This window comes from Pseudorca crassidens, chromosome 2 (genome assembly GCF_039906515.1).
Source record: "Pseudorca crassidens isolate mPseCra1 chromosome 2, mPseCra1.hap1, whole genome shotgun sequence".
In the NCBI taxonomy this organism is placed as follows: Eukaryota; Metazoa; Chordata; class Mammalia; order Artiodactyla; family Delphinidae; genus Pseudorca; species Pseudorca crassidens.
In genome coordinates, this window is record NC_090297.1 from 139,162,792 (window position 1) to 139,185,598 (window position 22,807).

Genomic DNA, 22,807 nt, shown 5'->3' on the forward strand with positions numbered 1-22,807 from the left:
AAATACAGATTTCCACTTAATTACACCTTGATATGAGATGGCTGAGGTATTCTGATCCTCTAATCTTCAAAGAAATTAGTTCTATTGTTTCATCTATAATGCTATAAGGCATGAAATAGTACACTTAGCCATCTAGATTAAGTGTGCTATTATTATTTGGCACCAAGGAAGAAAATTTGGCTACACTGGTTAAAATTCTAGCAATCTTGTTGAGAAACTATGCTTTATACTGTCATAAAGACTATTTTAACAAATAAAAATCCTTTATTTCCCAACCATTTTGAGGATGACAAGGCTTAATTTGAAAAGCCCAACTTACATACCTTTTCGTACCCAATCTCCAGTATGAATATTTATAGTCACGCCCACTAAATTACTACTTCGCTGTCTTTTCTCCCAGAGAAAATCAAGAGCTTTTCTTGCATATTCCTATAATAAAAAAAGAAAAGTATACTTGAAGAACTGCATATCTTTGGCAAACAGGAAACAAAGAAACAAAAATCAAAGTCCCATAGTATATTTCAAGGATTAAGAAAAATTCCAAAGATACTTATAACATACATTAAATTTCCTTGCAAGTCAAAACTACTGGCTCTTTCAGCCAATTGAGTTTAGTTAAAAAGAATGACTCTAAAAATGCTATTTAGTGCCAATGGTCTCACTTTGAGACCATCCTCGTTCATCTACTCTTGTAGTACAGGTCTGCATTCACACACATGTATTATTAAAGTAAAAAGAACTGGCATAATTAAATTAACTTATTAAAATAATTTCTATCTTTTATTTTTTTTTTTTGCGGTGCGCAGGCCCAGCAGCCATGGCTGACGGGCCCAGCCGCTCCGCGGCATGCGGGGTCCTCCCAGACCGGGGCACGAACCCACATCCCCTGCATCAGCAGGCAGACTCAATTTCTATCTTTCAAATGCAAAGTAAAAATCTCCTTAGATACTCTAAACTGGAAGAGAATTTCAAAGTTGGTATGCCATCTTTGAAACAGAATAGACATTTCAAATCCTACATTTTAAACAGCCAACAACTTCATTAGTGAAGAGTAAGTAAATCAACTAGTATTCATTTGACAATACCAAAATTATAACCTTATAATAATATTTTTCTCTTCTTTTTTCATTTATTTTTGTCACTTAGACACTAAATTAAAATTATTTCTGGTCAAATTCTTGGCTTTGGATGAAAAGATGTTACAAAACAAAAGCAAAGAACATGTACAAAAGAGTTTCTAAGTTAAAATTAATTTCAGAGCATGAATCTACTCAGCATTGCAGAAGTACTTCTATAAAAGAAATCATTAAACCAATTTGTCACTCTGCAGATTGAAGAATAGGATGTAAAATAGTCTTAATTCTTGACTATTTATGCTGAATTTTTTAAACAAAGGCAGATTGCAACTTTACTTAATGGTATAATTTCAGAGCTGGAAAGTTTCATAAAGATTACATTTCCCTATTCCTATCTTATAGCTAAGGAAAGAGGCCCAGTGAAATCAAAGATTTAACAAAAGTTTAAAACCGAATAATAGGACAACTAATATGAGAATTCAGATCTCTTTATATAGCAATATATTAGACCAAAAAGTCAACAAACTTTTTTCTGACAGGGGCCAGACAGTAAATACTTCAGGCATTATGGGCCATTCGGTCACTGTCACAATTACTCAACTCTGCCACTGTAGCATAAATACAGCCATAGACAAAAATAAATCAATGAGTGTGGCTGTGTTCCAATAAAACTTTATTTACAAAAACAGGCAGTGGCTGGATTTCACCTCAGACTGTAGTTTACCAGCCCTGTATTAGCTTGAGTCTCTGTCAACTGCATTAGGTTGCTTCTCTCATAATAAATCACTGTACATTCAAGAAGTTAAAGAAAAATCACAGTTTTAAAATATAAAATAACCCAGTGAAAAAAGGTTGGGCTTTGAATTCAGAAAGGCATGGATTCTAATTCTGGTTCCACTCATTCACCCTTTAGTCAAATATCTTTGAACCTCACTTTCCTCACGTGTAGATGCATCAGTATCTCAGAGTCTGTAGATCAAATTAAATTAGAAAGTATGCAAAAATGACATTTTTGTAAATGAAGGGAAAATATCACAGCAAGTTATAGAACAAAAATTAAACCAAACAAGATAAACTTGTCCTTAAGATACTTTGAACATACAACCACACAAAGACCATTTAACTTGCTTTATTTACACTCAGATCCAAGGTCTCTAATGCTAGTATATAGTCCCTATTTCTGATTGTTCTATGTGTACCATTTGCTGAATTTAAAAAAATTCTTCTAGGCCTTCCCTGGTGGTGCAGTGGTTCAGAGTCCGCCTGCCGATGCAGGGGACACGGGTTTGTGCCCCGGTCCGGGAAGATCCCACATGCCGCGGAGCGGCTGGGCCCGTGAGCCATGGCTGCTGAGCCTGCGCGTCCTGAGCCTGTGCTCCGCAACGGGAGAGGCCACAACAGTGAAAGGCCCACGTACCGCAAAAAAAAAAAGAAAAAAAAAAATTCTTCTAAGTTAAATGTTTTAAAAATTGGCTGTTACTATTGCACTCCAATGACATGGTTAAACAATTAGCTAAAATAAAAACTGCAAGACATAGCTAGTCCACAACAAACTATTTGGGGGACATTAAGTCTTTGGATGATGAATAATATTTCCCCTTGGAGTAAACAAACTTACAGATGAGACTTAAGTGCAAAAAACAAACTCAATGAGACTTAAGTGCGAAAATTTCACTATGTTTTAGAAGATAAGTGAAGTTTTCAGAAATGAAATAGACCATCTAGAAGTATAACAATAAAACACAGATAGTATTTCATGTAAGACATTTGTGATATCAAATTTCATATAGGTAATATGGCTAAAACATTTTGTAAGAATAAATCTAAAAATTTACTTTATAGTTCGTGAACAAAAAGCAAAGTTGTACTTAATATAACTTCTATGTTTTTCAAAATTAAAAACTATGTGCTGGAATTTAGACAAAAAGTTCACTAAAATAACAGAAATCATCCAGTTCATTATCTTAATACTTGATCAATGAAGAAAAGCTATAAAGTTAGTTATGCCCAATACTCAGGAAATCAAAGACTATGAAAAGCAAACCTCAAATATTGTTGCTCCCGTGAATCGACTTAAAGCAGCAAACTCAAGGATCAAGGTACCTGCACAAGCTGTACAGGTATCTGTTTCAGTTCCTGTCCGAGCTTCTGGTTTTCTGATACCAAACTTTAAATTAATCTAAATAAAATCAGAAGATTATCATTAGCAATTATCAAGAGATAATGACTTCTGGATAAGAAACCATTTTTCAAACAAGACTTTTAATCAAGTCATGAAAATAACTGATAAAATAACTAAACACTGAAATTTTATCTGATGATCACTGTGACCCAATTAACATCTAGGGAAGTACATTCTAAGCACATAATATTCATGGGATAAATAAGTTTTCACTTAGCTCCTTCCTCAATGATATCAAAATTCAATATCATTATAATAATTACACAGAGGAAATACCTTCAATTACAATCCTGTTCTCTGGACAGTTTGAACTAGTTAGTACCAGAATAGAAACCATACCAGTCCTAAAAGAAATTAGGTTTAATTCAGAATTTGTGAAAAAGCAGTACTATATTAAATAGTCTTTCACAGAGAAAAACCTAATTAAGTTATAGTATATATTTAAAAGGAGATTAAAATTTTATTTACAGGTTTAAATAATTTTGAAATATAGAGTATATTACCTTGCTGATAGACTAACAAATAACACAAAGAAAACTTTTTCAGCCGGCCAAATAATACCACAATATAAACCTGGATTAACCAAAACCAACCTGACCAGAAACTAGCTTTAAGGTTTTATGTGAGTTTTAAAAATGACTATTGACAATTACAGTAGCATTTCTATCCAGCAAACACTTCTGAGTTAAACCCATTAATGCAAATGCTATCAATTATGTATTCATATCCAAGAGGTTGATTGTACAAATTTTCATGAGCAAAAGAAGTATTTCCTAAGCGTGTTTAAGAAAGGATGGGAAGGCAGTTATATTCTACCTGTAGTCCTCTTCTAAGAAAGTAAGCTTTAAAATTTTCTTGAGAAGAATCAACATTGTGAAAATGACTCTACTACCCAAAGCAATCTACAGATTCAATGCAATCCCTATCAAACTACCACTGGCATTTTTCACAGAACTAAAACAAAATATTTCACAATTTGTATGGAAACACAAAAGACCCCGAATAGCCAAAGCAATCTTGAGAACGAAAAACGGAGCTGGAGGAATCAGGCTCCCCGACTTCATAGTATACTATAAAGCTACAGTAATCAAGACAGTATGGTACTGGCACAAAAACAGAAAGATAGATCAATGGAACAGGATAGAAAGCCCAGAGATAAACCCACGCACATATGGTCACCTTATCTTTGATAAAGGAGGCAGGAACGTACAGTGGAGAAAGGACAGCCTCTTCAATAAGTGGTGCTGGGAAAACTGGATAGGGACATGTAAAAGTATGAGATTAGATCACTACCTAACACCATACACAAAAATAAGCTCAAAATGGATTAAAGACCTAAATGTAAGGCCAGACACTATCAAACTCTTACAGGAAAACACAGGCAGAACACTCTATGACATACATCACAGCAAGATCCTTTTTGACCCACCTCCTAGAGAAATGGAAATAAGAACAAAAATAAACAAATGGGACCTAATGAAACTTCAAAGCTTTTGCACAGCAAAGGAAACCATAAACAAGACCAAAAGACAACCCTCAGAATGGGAGAAAATATTTGCAAATGAAGCAACTGACAAAGGATTAATTTCCAAAATTTACAAGCAGCTCATGCAGCTCAATAACAAAAAAACAAACAACCCAATCCAAAAATGGGCAAAAGACCTAAATAGACATTTCTCCAAAGAAGATATACAGATTGCCAACAAACACATGAAAGAATGCTCAACATCATTAATCATTAGGGAAATACAAATCAAAACTACAATGAGATATCATCTCACACCAGTCAGAATGGCCATCATCAAAAAATCTAGAAACAATAAATGCTGGAGAGGGTGTGGAGAAAAGGGAACAGTCCTGCACTGCTGGTGGGAATGTGAATTGGTACAGCCACTATGGAGAACAGTATGGAGGTTCCTTAAAAAACTACAAATAGAACTACCATATGACCCAGCAATCCCACTACTGGGCATATACCCTGAGAAAACGATAATTCAAAAAGAGTCAGGTACGAAAATGTTCATTGCAGCTCTATTTACAATAGCCCGGAGATGGAAACAACCTAAGTGTCCATCATCGGATGAATGGATAAAGAAGATGTGGCACATATACACATTGGAATATTACTCAGCCATAAAAAGAAACGAAATTGAGCTATTTGTAGTGAGGTGGATAGACCTAGAGTCTGTCATACAGAGTGAAGTAAGTCAGAAAGAGAAAGACAAATACCATATGCTAACACATATATATGGAATTTAAGAAAAAAAAATGTCATGAAGAACCTAGGGGTAGGACAGGAATAAAGACACAGACCTACTGGAGAACGGACTTGAGGATATGGGGAGTGGGAAGGGTGAGCTGTGACAAAGTGAGAGAGTGGTATGGACATATATACACTACCAAATGTAAGGTAGATAGCTAATGGGAAGCAGCCGCATAGCACAGGGATATCAGCTCGGTGCTTTGTGACCACATGGAGGGGTGGGATAGGGAAGGTGGGAGGGAGGAAGATGCAAGAGAGAAGAGATATGGGAAAATATGTATATGTATAACTGATTCACTTTGTTATAAAGCAGAAAATAACACACCATTGTGTGTTATTATACCCCAATAAAGATGTTAAAAAAATAAAAATAGATAAATTGAGTTTCATAAAAAAAAAATTTTGATACTTCAGAGGATAAGAAAATAATACAATTTTCTTTGTTTTACTATAGTGCTCTTAGTAGCTTCTGTTTCAATTTCTTGTCTGCTTCTCGTGTTATGGCAAAAGTGAAGACATGCCAGATTCTTCAAAATTCAGTGCCTCCATTTATAACAAAAACTAAATATATTTACTAAAAGTAAATTTAATTAAATAAACATCAGATGGTTTAAAATAACTTTGCTTTCAATTTTAATATGCTAAGAAAACAAAAAGATTAACAAGTTTAAACCACACTAATAAGCAAAGAAATTTCAAATTTTAAACCACACAAGCAAAGAAATTTCAAATTAGAACATGTTTCCATTTTTTTCCTCCTTAAATTCGCAAAAGAATGATAATATACAGTGCGGGCAGCAGTACGACACATGCACTTTTACACAACACAGGAAGTATAAAAGTAGAACCTTTCTGGAGAGCAACTGATCAGTAAGTACACAAAGCCTTAAAAAGCTCTCCCTGTTTTATGACTTGTTATTTCCTCTTCTAGTAATTTATCCTAAGGGAGAAATAAGTTAAAAAGATGTATATAAGGATATTCAAAGAAGAGCTGTTTAAAAATATCACAAACTAGAAATTTAAATAAGAAATTTAATACTAGTCTGTTTCTTAAAAAAAATAAAAAATGGTGTTGGTCACGATCCACTAAATCAATGGGTAAACGAATGAGCTGTGACCTCCCCGTTTGAAAAGCACGCTATATCATGCTGGATCTCCAGTCAGAGATTTCTTGATGGAGGAAATGAGTCTTATTTATATTGGTAGAGAAGTTACTCCAGCAAGCCAAAAGGCATGGAAATGAAAACAAAAACAAAAACAAAAAATCCCTAGGTGCTTTGGGGAACACAAATAGATTATTCTGGCTGAAATGGGACATTCATTTCATTGGAGTATGGGGTATGAAAGAACTTCAGAAAGAAAGTCTATTGTCAAACCATAAAGAAACCTGAAAGCTAAAGGACATTCAGTGCAACAGGCAGAGTCAGTAAAATTCTGAGAGTAGTGTAATTTGATAAAAGTTATGTTTTAGTAAGATTAATTTTTTAAGTCTCTGAAGCAAAAACCAGAGAGAAAAGAGTAAAATAGGTATTTATAATAGCTTAGGAATAAAATTATATTAGTTTCAACAAGCATAGCAGCAGTAAGAAGAGAAAAAAATTAATAGAGCTTGGTAATGGCTGAGGTGTCTGGCCTGGATAAGAGGGAAAGAGTAGTAGTGTTAATAAAGAATGAAATATACCAGGAGAGCGTTCTTTCCATCTCAATGGCTTCTTTCCCTCTGCCTTAAATATACAATTTTCTTAGGGAGAAAACAACAAAACTCCCTCAACTGACTCTGCTGCCAACTCTCTTTAACTACCAACATAGAGGAAATCTCAAAATGAGATTCCACCTACTTTGAATCCTTCTTCCCCCTTTATTCTGCCACATTATATCCTTCAAGGCTCTGTTTGCACCTAATTCTCCTAATGTTTGCTGGAACATCTCCTTTTGAAACTCTCTTTTTAGGAATTTATAATACCTTACACTACTTTGTGGTTCTCCTCCTCAGTCTCTGAACAATCTCCTTTTCGCTGCTCTACTTCCTCCTCATTCCTCTCTGTTCTATATTCTCTTTATACCCTCTCCTCTGGAGAGTTAACACTTACTCTTACGCTTCCACCGTATCTCCTGCACAAATAATTCTGTGCCCAAATTCCAGTCTGGCATCTGTTTCTTCCTTCTGCAGAATAATCTATTGTGTTATGCAATGACACATAAAAGGCTTTAACTAATCTAAATTCTCACACCATTCAAATGCAAACTAACTGAAATGTCAATATAAATTTCTTATATAGCTTGAAGAATTTTTTTTCCAGCCTCAAGCAGGTGAGGAACAATGGCTGCATCACAAAAATTGATTTTTTTACAATAGTGAAGAAGGATACAAAGACTGCTATATTTTTCAGAACTACTTACTCTTGGATAAGGAAGGCCACTGGTAGTATTGAAAGCTGGTAAAAGTTTGTAACCCAATTGCTTTGCCATTTGGAGAAGTTCATCATTGTACCACTGCATGTACTCGCCTTTTTCTTTCAGCATGATGGCCAATGAGTGTCCACCCAAAAGACCCCTAAAATCACAGAGGTGAAACATTAGCCACATTGTACAGATACTTAAACATCATCACCTAAAAAGATGTGGGTATCTTACTATCAACAATTTAGAGTACATAAGCAAAGATCACAGAAGAACTTAACTTTTCCCCTAACTCTGGCTACTCATTTTGTGGCAAACCATATTACATAGCCAGTATTAAAAAAAAAAAAAAAAAAAAAAAAATCAGATGTTTTATCTGTTGTAAAGTGTTTGGCATTCTTAAATACCTTAAATTTTCTTAAAATAAAAAACATCCTAGGGCTTCCCTGGTGGCACAGTGGTTGAGAGTCCGCCTGCCGATGCAGGGGACGGGGGTTCGTGCCCCGGTCCGGGAAGATCCCACATGCCGCGGAGCGGCTGGGCCCGTGAGCCATGGTCGCTGGGCCTGCGCGTCCGGAGCCTGTGCTCCGCAACGGGAGAGGCCGCAGCAGTGAGAGGCCCGTGTACCGCAAAAAAAAAAAAAAAAAAAAAAAAAAATCCTAGAAATCATTTATCTTAACAAATTTAACAGATTTGATTTTAAGAAATTTTAAATTTAATTATAGTATCATGAAATCTCTGACTCTTAGCATAACATTAAAAAAAAAAACAACTCCCCACTCTGTATTAAATGTAATAGACTAATACACTCTGTGAAAAACTACAAAGCTATTTCTTAAATTTAACTGAAGAATAGATTCACTTTGTCTGAAAAAGGAAATGAGTTACAATAACACAAAAGTAACCATTAAATATAAAACTACATGTTGAAACGTGAATTAATAAATCCTGTAATTCCTGTGTTCCAAGAATATTTCAAACTGTTTAGTTCAAAGGTAATCCTATAAATTCAGTTTCATTTGGCTTGAAGAGGTGCTGCTTAAGGTTAGTAAACTAGATAATCTGGCAAAAAACCTGCGACGTAGCTAATACTCAAATATTCCACCTATAGTCAGTCATTTTTTAACAACAAACAAAGATTGCCTTTGATTTGAGTCTACAACTATTCCCAAAGCCTGTTGCTCTCTGTGCCTCATATAATGCAGGGTCATCCCACAGCCTCTGTGTTTTATAATACCCCAACTTTTATCATTTAAACATAAGAAATTTCTTGCTTTATTACCATCAAGAAATAAAGAGTGTACCCTTGGCTTTTCTGTTATTAAAATTAGAGCTTTAGTGTCTCACATACTTACCCAAGAACTCTGATGTTTGTTTCAAAGACTGATACAACTACATCATTATCTAAATTAACATCTCTCAAAACTTTTCTCACCGCATCTTCAAATTCTTTAGTTTTATTTAATACCTAGGAGAAGAAAATTATTGAAAACAAAGTCCTTTTCGACCAAGACATAGAGAAATATCCTCAAAATGAGCTGCTAATAGCAAGTTAATACCTTAAGACTCTAAAAAGTAACACATACAAAAAACTTTTCTCTTAAACCTATTATAAAAATGTGATACTATTGAAAACTGAAAAAAAATTAAATGCTTATTTATATTGCGAGGAATCTTTATTTAGACACACTTCTTTTTTTAGACACACTGAAATATCACTAGGACTTTAAAACAATCATCATCTGAACTGTCAGCTGGTGTGTATGACCCATGACTTAGAGCTACAAGAGGTGAGCTCTACTGGGATTTGGCTTCCAAGTCAAAACAAAACAAAACAAAAACCGCCCTATTCACCAAACATCATTTAAAAAGTTGCTTAGTCTCAGAAGAAAGCACATCCTTCAACTGATCCTAAATCATACACCACTTGCCGTCTTCACCCCATGGATGCCGCAGCCCCTAACTAAGGAGGCAGTGCAATGTTGGGGTCAAGACCAAGCCCTGATTTGAACTGTGGTTCTTACTTCTATCTCTGAGCCTATTCCTTCATCTACAAAAAGAGGGAACACCTACTCTCATAGGTTTGTTTTCCTAAATGAGGTAAGGTATGTAAAGTACTTTTAGTAGAGCACCTGACTTAGTTAAGTGCTTGATATCATTACTATTATTACCATTATTACCATGAGGGTCTACAATCCTAAGAACTCTGAATGCTTGCAATGAGCTCCATGAAGGTGGGGTGGGGGTGGGGGGTGGGGGGGGGTCACTGTCATTACACAGGTTGCTTTAATTTTTCAGTCTAAATTAAGGCTGCACAAGTAGATGTTACTTAGATCCCAGGTCCATTAAAAGTGGTTTCCCTTTACTTGACTGTTTAATCTTTTTGTTTGATAATATTTTATAGTGATTTCTCACTTGATTTGATACTTCACTAAAAATTCTAATTTAAGTATTAAGCATTCCATAAGAGCATCTGACTAAAATTCAAGTAAAATTTAGGGTAAGCCTTGAGTAAAATATAATACAAAACCTGATTTTAAATTGAGTGCTTTCCCTTCTTAATCTCAAAGTCCGTGTAAATTTTGCAGCCACAAATGCAGATGCGCACAGCCCTCTATCACTTCTAGAAGGAAATACAACTGTTCTACTCACTCCTTACACACACACCCCTTCTTAGTATCATTTTGTTCATTTTATTCTTCCAAAGTCTATCTCCCGAGAACTGTTCCCAAGAATAGCACCAACGCTATTTGTTTCAAAGGAGAATAAAAATGGAAAGAGAGTTCTTTGTCCATAATTAGCTAAAAATTCATTCTAACATCTCCATTAGTTGATGAGTTTCTTAAGCACCTAGTTGATAACAAAGAACAAATTCAGGTCTCTTCCCTTCCCCCATTATCTTTAATTTGTTCAATATCTTTCTTTCTGTAGATTTCATGGCCATGTTGAATTTAGCGGTAAATTTAAAGTTTTAGTACTTGACTTCATTACAATCAATAGAAACTAGATGGCTAGAATTATGAACAAGAGTTTAAACTGAAAGATCAAACTATGACAAGAGAAGTTCTACTTTACATATTATGGTATGACCAAAATAAAAACAATAAGGTTGCATCCTGTCCCAAGTGATATGTCCTCTAAGATTTTCAAATAAACAAACCACAAATCAAAAAATGATCACAGGGGCTTCCCTGGTGGCGCAGTGGTTGAGAATCTGCCTGCTAATGCAGGGGACACGGGTTCGGGCCCTGGTCTGGGAGAATCCCACATGTCGCGGAGCAACTAGGCCCGTGAGCCACAACTACTGAGCCTGCACGTCTGGAGACTGTGCTCCGCAACAAGAGAGGCCACGATAGTGAGAGGCCCGCGCACCGTGATGAAGAGTGGCCCCCGCTTGCCACAATTAGAGAAAGCCCTTGCACAGAAACGAAGACCCAACACAGCAAAAATTAATTAATTAATAAAATCCTATACCCAACATCTAAAAAAAAAGATCACAAAGTAAATTAGAAATATTAATAGTTGTATTGATAAAATGTACAAGATAACTTTCCTTCTAAACGTAGGAAACAACTTCCAAACTACTTTAATTTCTTCTACTATTTCTGTTTAAATAGGTATCTATTGATAGATATCTTAGATATCTAATCTAGGTCCTTCTGAAGTGAAAACAGGGGCCCAGAGAAGCTAAATAATTTGGCCAAGGTCACATATCAATATTAGGTGATCACTTCTTGGTACTCCCGGCTACGAGGAGTTAGAACTCAAGTTACACCAAACATTACTGAAAGTGTGGTCCACGGACCAGCAGCAACAGCACCACCAAGTGGCAACTTACTAGAAACACATGTCCTTGGGCCCCATCTTCAGTCTACTGGATCACAATCTGCATTTTATTTTAGCAAGATCCCCAGATGACTTGTAGTATACTGAAGTTTAAAAAGCACTGCATTATTACACAGTGGTTCTCAAAGTTTGGCATACGTTAGAATCATCTGGAAGCTTGTTAAAAAAACAGACTGCTGGGCCGTACTCCCAGACTTTCTGATTCAATGTCTGGGATGAGGCCCTACAATTTGCATTTCTAACTAGCTGCCAAGTGATGCTGATGCTGGTGGTGCTGGAATCATATTTTGAGAACCAATGTCGAAGTGGTATAACTTCAAAGCAGAATAGAACCTTTATAATAATGGCTGCTCTATTAGAGACCAATAGGTTTCTAAATATAGGAAAGTTAGGCAGCCTAGAACCACATTTTCTCCTTCATTTCTGATAAAAATTTTAAAAACACAGAGAATATCTGAGGTCCATGTTCATAAAAATCAATGAGAGCTTACAGAGAGATGATGGAGAACCTACTGTATATAAGGATAAAGCCAAGATGACAGAATGAGAAACAAACTTAAGTCCACCTATGGTCTTTCCTAATACACAGCTACTGCTCCTCGCTCACCCTACCATATCAAGATCGAGCTGATGTGCACCATCCAGCTATACTTATAAATAAATAACACCACTTAGTTTCTCCCAGGGTGGTAATTTGTGCCTCCTGGGATACTTGTTTATCTTTTTCTCTTCTATTACAGCAGAACACTATACCAAAAATAAGACCACTAAACCAAAAATAAGGTACACAATATTCTCTCTCATTCTCATAGCCATTATAACATGGTTCACACATTCCTTTAATCTCTGAAAAATGAAGTCACAACTTTCAAAACCCTGATACAGCTAGAAAGGTCTAAACAACCACAGTCTTCTCAACAAAAAAGGTCTTCTCAACCATGGCTGAATTTTATAAGCAAGAAGAAGCTTTAGAGGAATAAATAATAATGCCCAGTCCCACTCCAGGAAAATTAAATCAGAGTAACTTGGGAGAGAAGTATATTTTTTAAAACTTCACAGGTAATATTTCCAAGGTGCTGATATAGTTGACAGTCTCTGGTTAAAAAAGAAAAAGAAAAAAGAATCACCCAGTGAAAGAAGAATGTAGAATCAATACTGGGAAGAAAAGCCAGGTTCTGAAAAATTTCTGCCACCACAAAGGTTTTTTGTCCTTTTAAAAAAATATTAATCAATACTTCAGACATTAACTCAAAGTTGAGAACTATGCCTTAAGGAAAATCCTGAAACAAGCCTAATTTTTATACCATAAATGATCTGAGAGTGAAGAACTAGAAAGATACTACCTTTAGAAATCATGACATCTGGAATTCAATCATTCCCCTCTGCCATCACAAACTGTCCCCAACTAGAATTAATTTAAATGATTTTGTATCCCATGAGGTTTAAAAGGAGTGCCAAGTAGTGATCACTTGGTGCTAAAAATCACTTCTGATAAAAAATTTAATTTTTAATGAACATAACACATAAGAATTCTAATTTAACAATTTTAGTATGATTGTGGCACGTCTTTCTGGAACAAGAATATCAAGGGTATCTTCTAGAATTACTTTCTTCCAATATCATCAACCTCCTTGTCCAAAGGGAAACAACTTTCCTGATTAACGGGCCATCACATAAACTGACAATACTTATAAATTATTTGAGTATCTCCATGATTCTACATAATTTCACTTGACATTCACATGACGTTATCAATTCAAGAGTGTGAAAGATTTATTTAGAAGCAAAGATCAAATCATCTTAAATTCTGAAGGCTTCTATTTCAGACTTACTGTGTAACGATTATATTCGTAATACTTGAGTGCACATATTAAGAAATATATAAAATAATTCAAGAAGAATCAAACCTACCACAAGAGTGTCCAAAGAATCAATCAGTGTCAGGGAAAATCTAAGAAACAAGTATAGTAAGATATACATTAGAATTCTGAATATCTTATCCATGAATGTATAAGCAGACATATCTACATCCTACTGACTGGAAGCTTCCATTAACTAGGACTTCCATGCATCTACAGTACCGTGTAACTTGTAAAACACTGAAAGAACCTGAAAAGCCTTAACATCACATTTATGTTCAGCATAACTACATATCTTTCAAAATGAATAAAAATATTCATTAGCTCTTTTAAAAGCAAATAAAAATACTAAAGCATCAACATCTTATAACACATCAGTGACTTTATATACATTCTAAAAGTTACATCCATCTTAACAAACTACTCAACTTTTCACTGATCTAAGAGGTAAACTGATTAATATTTTAAAAAAGGTAACAGAAAGGAATAAAGGAACTTAATGTAATACTTAAAGCAGTCTTTGAAATTTAACCAATCCCCAGATATACAACTGTACACTGCCTCTGAGATGTCTTAAGACTTGGGAACTCTCAGATGCCTTGCCATCCCTTTGTTAATACTCACTTTCCCAAGGCATCATCAACATCACCCCGACTTGGCTCTTGGCCTCTAACTCGACCTCTGCAGGTCAAAGGCATGAGTTCATCAGCTGGGTACGCATGTTCCTGCAAGGAAAATCTCAGTGAGTCACTAAGGAAAACAAGAGAAAGCACCCATCATTTAGAGAACACAACTTTTCACAGGTTTTTTTTTTTTTTTTAAGTAAAATAAAAGTTAATCAAAAATTCTACTATCCTTACAGTGTATGGAACCTTAAAAGAAAAAAAAAACTTTTTAGCTATAAATACAATACATGCTTGGAAAAAAAATACAGGAAAATATTTCTTTGAAAATCTGACAATCCGTTTCCCCTCCACCCAATCTCACTCCCCAGAGATAATTACTGTTACGATTGGCATTTATCCTTCCAGATTTATCCACACACACTGAAATACATGCACATATATCACTGAAAAATTTCATTTACAAATAGGTACTCATGCCATATGCACACACTGTCCTAAAATTTGTTTACTTAAATCACTATGGGGTTTTCCATGCTGGAATTTTACAGATGTATTTTATTCTTTTTAATAACTGCAAAGTGATAATTTAATATTAGTTAGTATTATTGAGTACTTATGTTCTAAGCACTGTTCTATATACTTTATTTATCACACAACCCTCTGAAACAGATTCAATTATTTCCATTTTATAGATGAGAAAACTGAGGCCCAGAAAAGTTAAGTAAGCCTATGTTATGCAACTAGCAAATGATGGATCCAGAATTCGAACCTGGCAACCTGACTCCAGAGCCTATACACTTACTTCATAGTACTTGCTCCTCATATTCTATTCCAAAGAATGAATATGCTAAAATTTATTTATTTATTCCTCTATTGATGAATGTGCAGGTTGAACTCAATTTTTCACTGTATAAAAAATGCTTCAATAAACAGCTATATGCCCATGTCTTTTGTACATATACTTGTATTTCTATGGATTAAATCCCTAAAGCCAGACCCAATGGGTCGAAGGTATGGATATTTAATTTTTGATAGCTACTATCAAACTGAAGACACCGATTTACACTCCTACAATACTCTAACATAGGAGATGATCAATAGTTTACATTTTGCCAATAGCGTGGATAAAAAATGATATCTCAAGTTTCATTATTAATGAGGATAAATATCTTTTTGTATTAGCCATTGCTATTTCTTTTTTTGAAATGTCTGTTTATACCCTTTGTTCATTTTCTATTGGTTGTCTTATTAGCCAAGAGACTCCTTATACACTGTTATACACAGTAAGCATTTTTCTCCCGTCTTTCATTTGGCTTTTAACTTTGTTTATGGTACTTTTTACTTTAAGCTTTATATATGTAGTTATATCTATTAGTCTCTTTCTTCATAGTTTCTAAATTTCAGGTATGGTTAAGAAGGCTATGTTGAGTCTCTGAAAACAGTACTCTTATAATTTTATTTTTATTATGTCTAGATATTTACTCCACCTGGAATCTAATCTTGTTTATGATGTGAAATAGGGATGTAACTGTATTTGTTCCCCCAAATAGCCAATTTCTTACATACCACCTTTTAAAATATTCATCCTTTCCTTAATTGCTTGAAATACAGCTTATTAGTTCAAAAGTGTCTACACAAACATACAGTTGTGTAGCCTCTACTTTGTTCCACAAACCTACTTCCTGCTTCAAAACCATTATCTTAATCATTCTATCTTTGCAACATGCCTTGCTACTTGGTTAAGCAGTTCACTCCCCTCAATTATTTTCTTCTAAATTTTCTTAATGACTTTTTCAAGTTTACTCTTCTGGATAACTTTAAAATTTCCTTAAAATTCCACTGAGAGTTTAATTGGAAGAGCTTAAATTGGGGAGAATTGATATCTTTACCAATTAAATCTTCCAATCTAGGAATACTACATCAATGTATTAATTCAGATCTTCTTTTATGAATTCAGTTTCCTCATATAGGTCTCACATATTTCTTAATAGGTGCTTTTTTATTGAAATAGGTTGATGTACAAAATTATGTCAGTTTCAGATGTACAACAGTGATTCAACTAATAGGCACTTTATAGTCTGGCATACTATTGAATAGATTTTTTTAATGAATGATCATGACACAGTATTTCTAGTCTAGGTGATAATGAAGCACATGCAAGAATCCTCCCTCCTGTCTACTACACACAGTGAAATGTTGTATAAATTTTTAAAATTCTTTTTAATACATAGCTGAGCTTGAGAATGAGGAAAGAAATGTTCAAGTACTAAAACTGAATAGCTGAGTGTAGAAGGTGAAGCTGCACTGACCACAACATGGGCATTAGGAATAAAAAGACAGGCCTTAGTGGGAAATATGTTAATGCCCAAAGGGTATGAGATTTGATGCTGTTGGCCCTGCATGCATGGCCATAAGCCAGTGAAGTAGGTTCTTTAAGTTGGGTAGGTGCTTCAATGAAACTGGACTAGAATATCTCCACCTACTGGTTGAGGGTCTTAACAGAAAAGGAGGGAAATAAGAAAAACCTGCTGAAGTTTGTATTTTCTTCACCACGGGAGTGTCCCTAAAAGGTTCTTCTAAAATTAATAAAATGTGACTATGAGAAACATTTAGAAGCTAGAATCACTGTATTTACACATTTCAACTTTAGACAATATTTACTGACTACTTGACAAGAATAATAGGATTAATATACTAACTTTCCCCAATTAAACTCAGGATTTTTATCAATTATATTATTATAGGCAGTTTTCACTTTGCATGTTTTCACTATACACTTAAAAATTGAGATCCACAATTTACTTAAATAAACTCTCAAAAACATAGTTCAAATCTCAGGTACCACTGTATTATTAAGTAATTGCACAGAATGCAAACCTTGATGCTTGTTCTTCAATCCACAGATCACTATGTAAATAATCAGTGATCAATCACACAACTCCTTTCAAAGTGGAATTAGTGACTGATCACTGTGTATCTACTGTTTAGTTCACAGACAGCAAGCATGAAGTTATGTGCCTCCTTGTCACCTAGTGATAATCCTACATGACAGTTTGACAATTTATAAAAATAAACAAGCAAAAGAGGAAATTAACCAACGAGGATGGAAGTTCACAAAGAAATGAAAAGTGATAACACTGTAAGTGAAATTCAAATTGAACATAAAAGGGGTTATAGAAGAAACAGCTGACCATGGAATGTTGATACTGCTGCCATTCAAACAGTATCTAGATATGCAGCCAGAGGAATTTAGTGAAGGCCAAATTATCCACGTAGATGAAAAAACTGGTTGTGACATAAAAGGATAAAGACATTGCAGAGGAAATATTGCCTGCAGAAAACTCCCCATTAAAGGAATTCCCAGAGATATTTCATGACACAGAGGGCAAAGGATAAAATTTTTGAAGCTGATCCAAATATTGAAATTTTTATACCTTCTATACAAGGTATAGCAGAGATGTATGGTCCATATCTTGAGTTATACAATGAGAAGAAGGCAAGCAAGGCAAGCACTGTTCTAACTTAGTGAAGTTTTTGCAAAGAAATAACATTTTAAATTTCAAAGTCTCTAATATTTTGAATTATGGTATACTAAATAATAGTTTCAGCTATTTAAAAAATTTCTCTGTACATTTATATTCATCAGAAAGAAAATTTTTAATGTTTGACAAAGATTTTAAAAGGTTTATAACATTTGTATTCTGGTCTGGAACTATAATTCCCACAGTTGCTAGTGTTAGAATTCTACTTAAATGGAGTCAACACACACCATTTTTCTTTGGCTTCTCCATTCTTGAGTTTTTATTTTGATTCATCTCTTGGTTGCCTGAACTTTGTTCTCATGTAAGTTATTTTTGTTTAGTTATTTTAAAATAGTGTCATCAGTACTGTTATTTTTCTGGTCCTTCTGGGTTAGGCTGGCTCTTGCCTTATACCTGAAGAACAATCTGAATGGTTATAAAATGCCTGCAACATATGTTCTTTGCTTCAGAAATTTGAAAATACTATTCCACAACCTTCTTGTTCATTAAGTATCACCTTGGCAAAGTTTCTAAGACTAGTCTGATCTTTTGTACCTTGAAGATGACTTGTTCCTCCTATACCTGTATGTCCACATGATTCTTAATTCTTAAAATTCAGCAAAAATATTCCTGATTCCCAATGTCCAACTCTATCCTACTGCCTCTCACTAAACTCGATTATCTAGATTCCAAACTCACAGCACATTAGCAGCAGAAAAACAGAACAGAGGTCAGGAACACTAAACACATGGTGAACACAAAGGGAAAGATCAAAAATAATTTTTTTAAATTAAAGGGCTTCCCTGGTGGTGCAGTGGTTAAGAATCCGCCTGCCGATGCGGGGGACACGGGTTCGAGCCCTGGTCCAGGAAGATCCCACATGCCACGGAGCACCTAGGCCCATGTGCCACAACTGCTGAGCCTGCACTCTAGAGCCAACGTGCCTAGAGCCCGTGCTCTGCAACAAGAGAAGCCACCACAATGAGAAGCCCGCACACCACAACGAGGAATAGCCCCTACTCGCGCGACTAGAGAAAACCTGTGCGCAGCAACAAAGACCCAATGCAGCCAAAAATAAATTAATTAAAATTTTTTTTAAATTAAAGTAGACTAAATACAAAAAGCACCGCAGACTTCAATCCTTCAGGTATTTTAAAAAGTTTTGTGCTCTACAATGATTTATTTCCTGAGGAAAGGATTCCAGGCAACAAATGTTTTGATATAATTAGAATCCACATGCAGCTACTAAATTCTGAATTCAATATTTCATAATATTAATACTATATATATATTTTTAGTATAAATTCCTAATTACTTTTACATGTGTCTTTTAGATGTCAAGTTCCTAACTACTTTTTCAGTTAATTCCAATAGGACCGTGATTTATCAGAATGCACAATGTTTTTATTGCTTTATAGTTTTGTTTTTGTTTTTAACATCTTTATTGGAGTATAACTGCTTTACAATGGTGTGTTAGTTTCTGCTTTATAACAAAGTGAATCAGTTATACATATACATATGTTCCCGTATCTCCTCCCTCTTGCGTCTCCCTCCCACCCTCCCTATCCCACCTGCTTTATAGTTTTATATCTAACACATATAAACAACACTTAGAAGTAACTCAAGATAAGTAATATGTTTTAAAACTTGCTGATATATTTTGCAAGGTACTTTGTAAGAGATCATTCAAATGTTAATCTGATTGTAAAGAGCTCTTGACTTTTTAAACCGCTGCTTATAAAGCTTAATACTACTACCTTTAGGGTTTTGCAAAACACTCACAAACATACACAAACACCTTTGTCTGAAATAAACTCAAACCCGAAGCTCATCCAGGTAAGAAAAATATTAATAGCAACTGCAAACCAGAATAATCAAATAAGGGAGTTTTGAACCAGGTGTAAAAATACTTTATGTCCCTGTTTCAACATTAACGATAGAAACAAAACCACAGCCTTTTCTTTGGGTTAACCACAAAGCTAACTACAGTTGGTTTGCATAAATTCAGAGAAATGCATACATGGCACATAAACAGCTGTATTACACTTCAAACATCCTGGCTATTTGAGGTTACAGTAATGCCTTCTCTTCACAATGTATTGCCAAGACAAAGGATAAGAAATTCATACTGCTATGACTCAAAGCCAGAAAAAAAAAAACCTTTAAAAATTATCACTCAAAATAAAACTCAGGTGATAAAAGAGTCCTATATCAATTAAGTAGAACAGGTGCCTAGCTAAAAGTAAGAGAAAAAACATAAAATAAAACAAAACATAGTAGACTCTCCACATCAGATTCTAAATTTACTGCCACTTTGATATAACTCTGCTTCACAACACTCAAATCAAAGTGGCATCCAAAACTGACTTTTTAGTAAAACCAATTCCAAAAACTAGGCAAAGGGAAGAGACTTTATTCTACTAATAAACAAAAGTATTATTTATAATAGTGAGTTATTGAAGATATCAAATCTATTTAATTTCCCATAAAGTTACATACATTTCAAATGGTTTATTCCAGATCCTTATTGTTAAACACCTCCCTCCTTGAGGCAGGTAAGGTATTCCTTCCTAAAATAAAAACTAAATGATACTTAATAAAAGATAGATGTATCATATATTGATAGCATATGCTAATTACTGATTGAACTTGCATAATTTCTCAGTTCTCTTTTCACTCCAAGTCAAATTTTCCTTTTTCCTTTTGTTCACTATTTATACTCACTTATTAAACCATTTTTCAGGTGTTAAGGATTCCATTTATCTAAACTATTAAATTATTAATACTTCTACATTGAACATATGATCCTTGGAGGTAACATATTTTCTGGAATGTTTCTCAGCGCTGAGGAGAAATAAGTAACAAAACTGCAGTTGTCTCATAAAATTTTAAATTAATCACAACAGAGTAGAGTGTTAGCATGCTTTAAAAGTTTCTAATCAAAATACGATGAGAACAAAAGTTTCCAAATTCTTCAATATATGTTAATCAATTTGGTTTTGATCAATGATAAAGTTAATTGAACTTATGAAATAATATTATATGAAATAAATAAATGATAATAAATAATGTTATAATGAAATAAAGTCCTGCTACCAACAGATTGTTTTAGGAAGATTGTTATCAATAATGCAGAAAAAGCATTTGGCATAATTCAATAAATACCCTGTGATGATGAAAATTCTCAGCAAACTAGAAATAGAAAGGAACTTAATATAGAGCATCTATGAAAAACCTACAGCCAACATCATACTTAACAGTGAAAGGCTAACTGCTTTCTCCATAAGATTAGGAATGAGACAAGGATCTCACCACTTCTTTTCAACATAATACTGTAAGTACTAGCCACTGCTATAATAAGAAATAAAAGGCACATAGTTTGGAGGAAGGAAGAACGAAAAGTCTTTGTTTGCAGATGACATGATTGACCATGTGGGAAATCCTAAGGAATCTACCAAAAAAGCTACTAGAAATAAGTGAATTTAGCAAGGATCTAAGGTTATCAGAAAAAAGTTGTATTTCTGTATAACATGGACAATTGGAAATTAAAATTTGAAAAACTACCATTTACAATTGCATAAAAAATCTGAAATAATTATGAATAAATTTAACAAAAGATGTGCAAGACCTGTACACTGGAAAGTACAAACCATTGCTAACATTAAGAACTAAATAAATGGACAGAGACATCATATTCATGGATTGAAAGACTTGATACTGTTAAGAAGTCAATCTCTCCAAATTGATCTATAGATTTCAACATAATCCCAATCAATAGCTCAATAGGCTTTTTTTTGTAGAAACTGACAACGTGATTCTAAAATTTACATGGAAATACAAAGAACCTAAAATACTCAAAACAATTTTGAAAAAGAACAAAGCTGAAAGACTTACATTGCCTGATTTCAGGACTTAATATCACGTAACTCAAGACAGGGTGATATTGATGTACAAATAGATATTTACCAGTGGAAAAAAATACAGAGTCTACAAACAGATCCATGCATATACAGCTAATTGATTTTACAAAGGTGCCAAAGTAATTCAGTGGGGCAAGGAAATACTTTTTTCAACAAATAGTGCTGGAATAATTGGATATCCACATACAAAAAATATATAAAGAAACCTTTACCTCACATCATATATACAAACATTAACTCAAAATGGGTAATAGATCTCATTGAAAAAGCTAAAATTATAAAACAGCTAGAAGAAAACAAGAAAATCTTTGTGACCCTGGGCTAGGCAAATATTTTTTTAGGTAGGCTATAAAAGAGATGAATCATAAAAGAAAAAGGATAAATTGGACTTGGTCACAATTTAAAACATTTGCACTTCAAAAGACATTAAGAAATTAAAAGGCAAAGTACAGATGGGGAGAAAATACCTGCAAAACACATATGTGATAAAGGACTGATATCCAGAAAATATATATCTCTTATGACTCAGTTATAACAGGACAAATGACCTGATTTTAAAATGGCAAGAGATCTGAACAGATGTTTAACCAAAAAAAGATTTACTAAGCACATGGAAAGATTTTCAACATCATTAGTCATCAGAAAAAAATCAAATTAAAATCACAACAAAATACCACTACACACCCACTAGAATGGCTAAAATTAAAAAGACTGAAAATACATAGTGTTGGAGAAGGTGTGGAGCAACTAAAATTCTTATAATTGCTTGTGTGGAATGCAAAATGTTACAGTCACTTTAGAAAAGTTTGGCAGTTTCTTATAAAAAGTTAAACTTAACCTTCCCATATGACCTAGCAATCCCATTCCTAAGTATGAAAATGTATGTCCACATAAAAATTTGCATTCACAGGTTCACAGCAGTCTTTTAGTAATAGCCAAAGACCAGAAACAAGCTAAATATTTATCAACTGGTGAATGAATAAATAAACTGTGTTCTATCAAATCAACGAATACTACTGAGCAATAAATAGGAACTACAATATCTCCAACAACATGGACAAATCTCAAAAACAGCACGCTACAGGAAAGAATGTGAACCAAAACACTACATACA

General features: G+C 34.2%; 1 protein-coding gene across 4 annotated transcripts in view; it reads right to left on the reverse strand.

Moving 5' to 3' along the window:
• The window catches only part of EDEM3 (ER degradation enhancing alpha-mannosidase like protein 3), a 97,811-nt gene that overhangs the window by 65,490 nt on the left and 9,514 nt on the right, over positions 1-22,807 (reverse strand). For all 4 annotated transcript variants that reach the window (XM_067728904.1, XM_067728905.1, XM_067728906.1 and 1 more), the window contains exons 3-8: positions 14,251-14,351; positions 13,679-13,718; positions 9,277-9,389; positions 7,922-8,075; positions 3,121-3,255; positions 324-429 (exon numbers count right to left, since the gene is read on the reverse strand). In XM_067728904.1, coding sequence (XP_067585005.1) covers positions 324-429; positions 3,121-3,255; positions 7,922-8,075; positions 9,277-9,389; positions 13,679-13,718; positions 14,251-14,351 — 649 coding nt within the window. The remainder of the gene's footprint in view (positions 1-323; positions 430-3,120; positions 3,256-7,921; positions 8,076-9,276; positions 9,390-13,678; positions 13,719-14,250; positions 14,352-22,807) is intronic.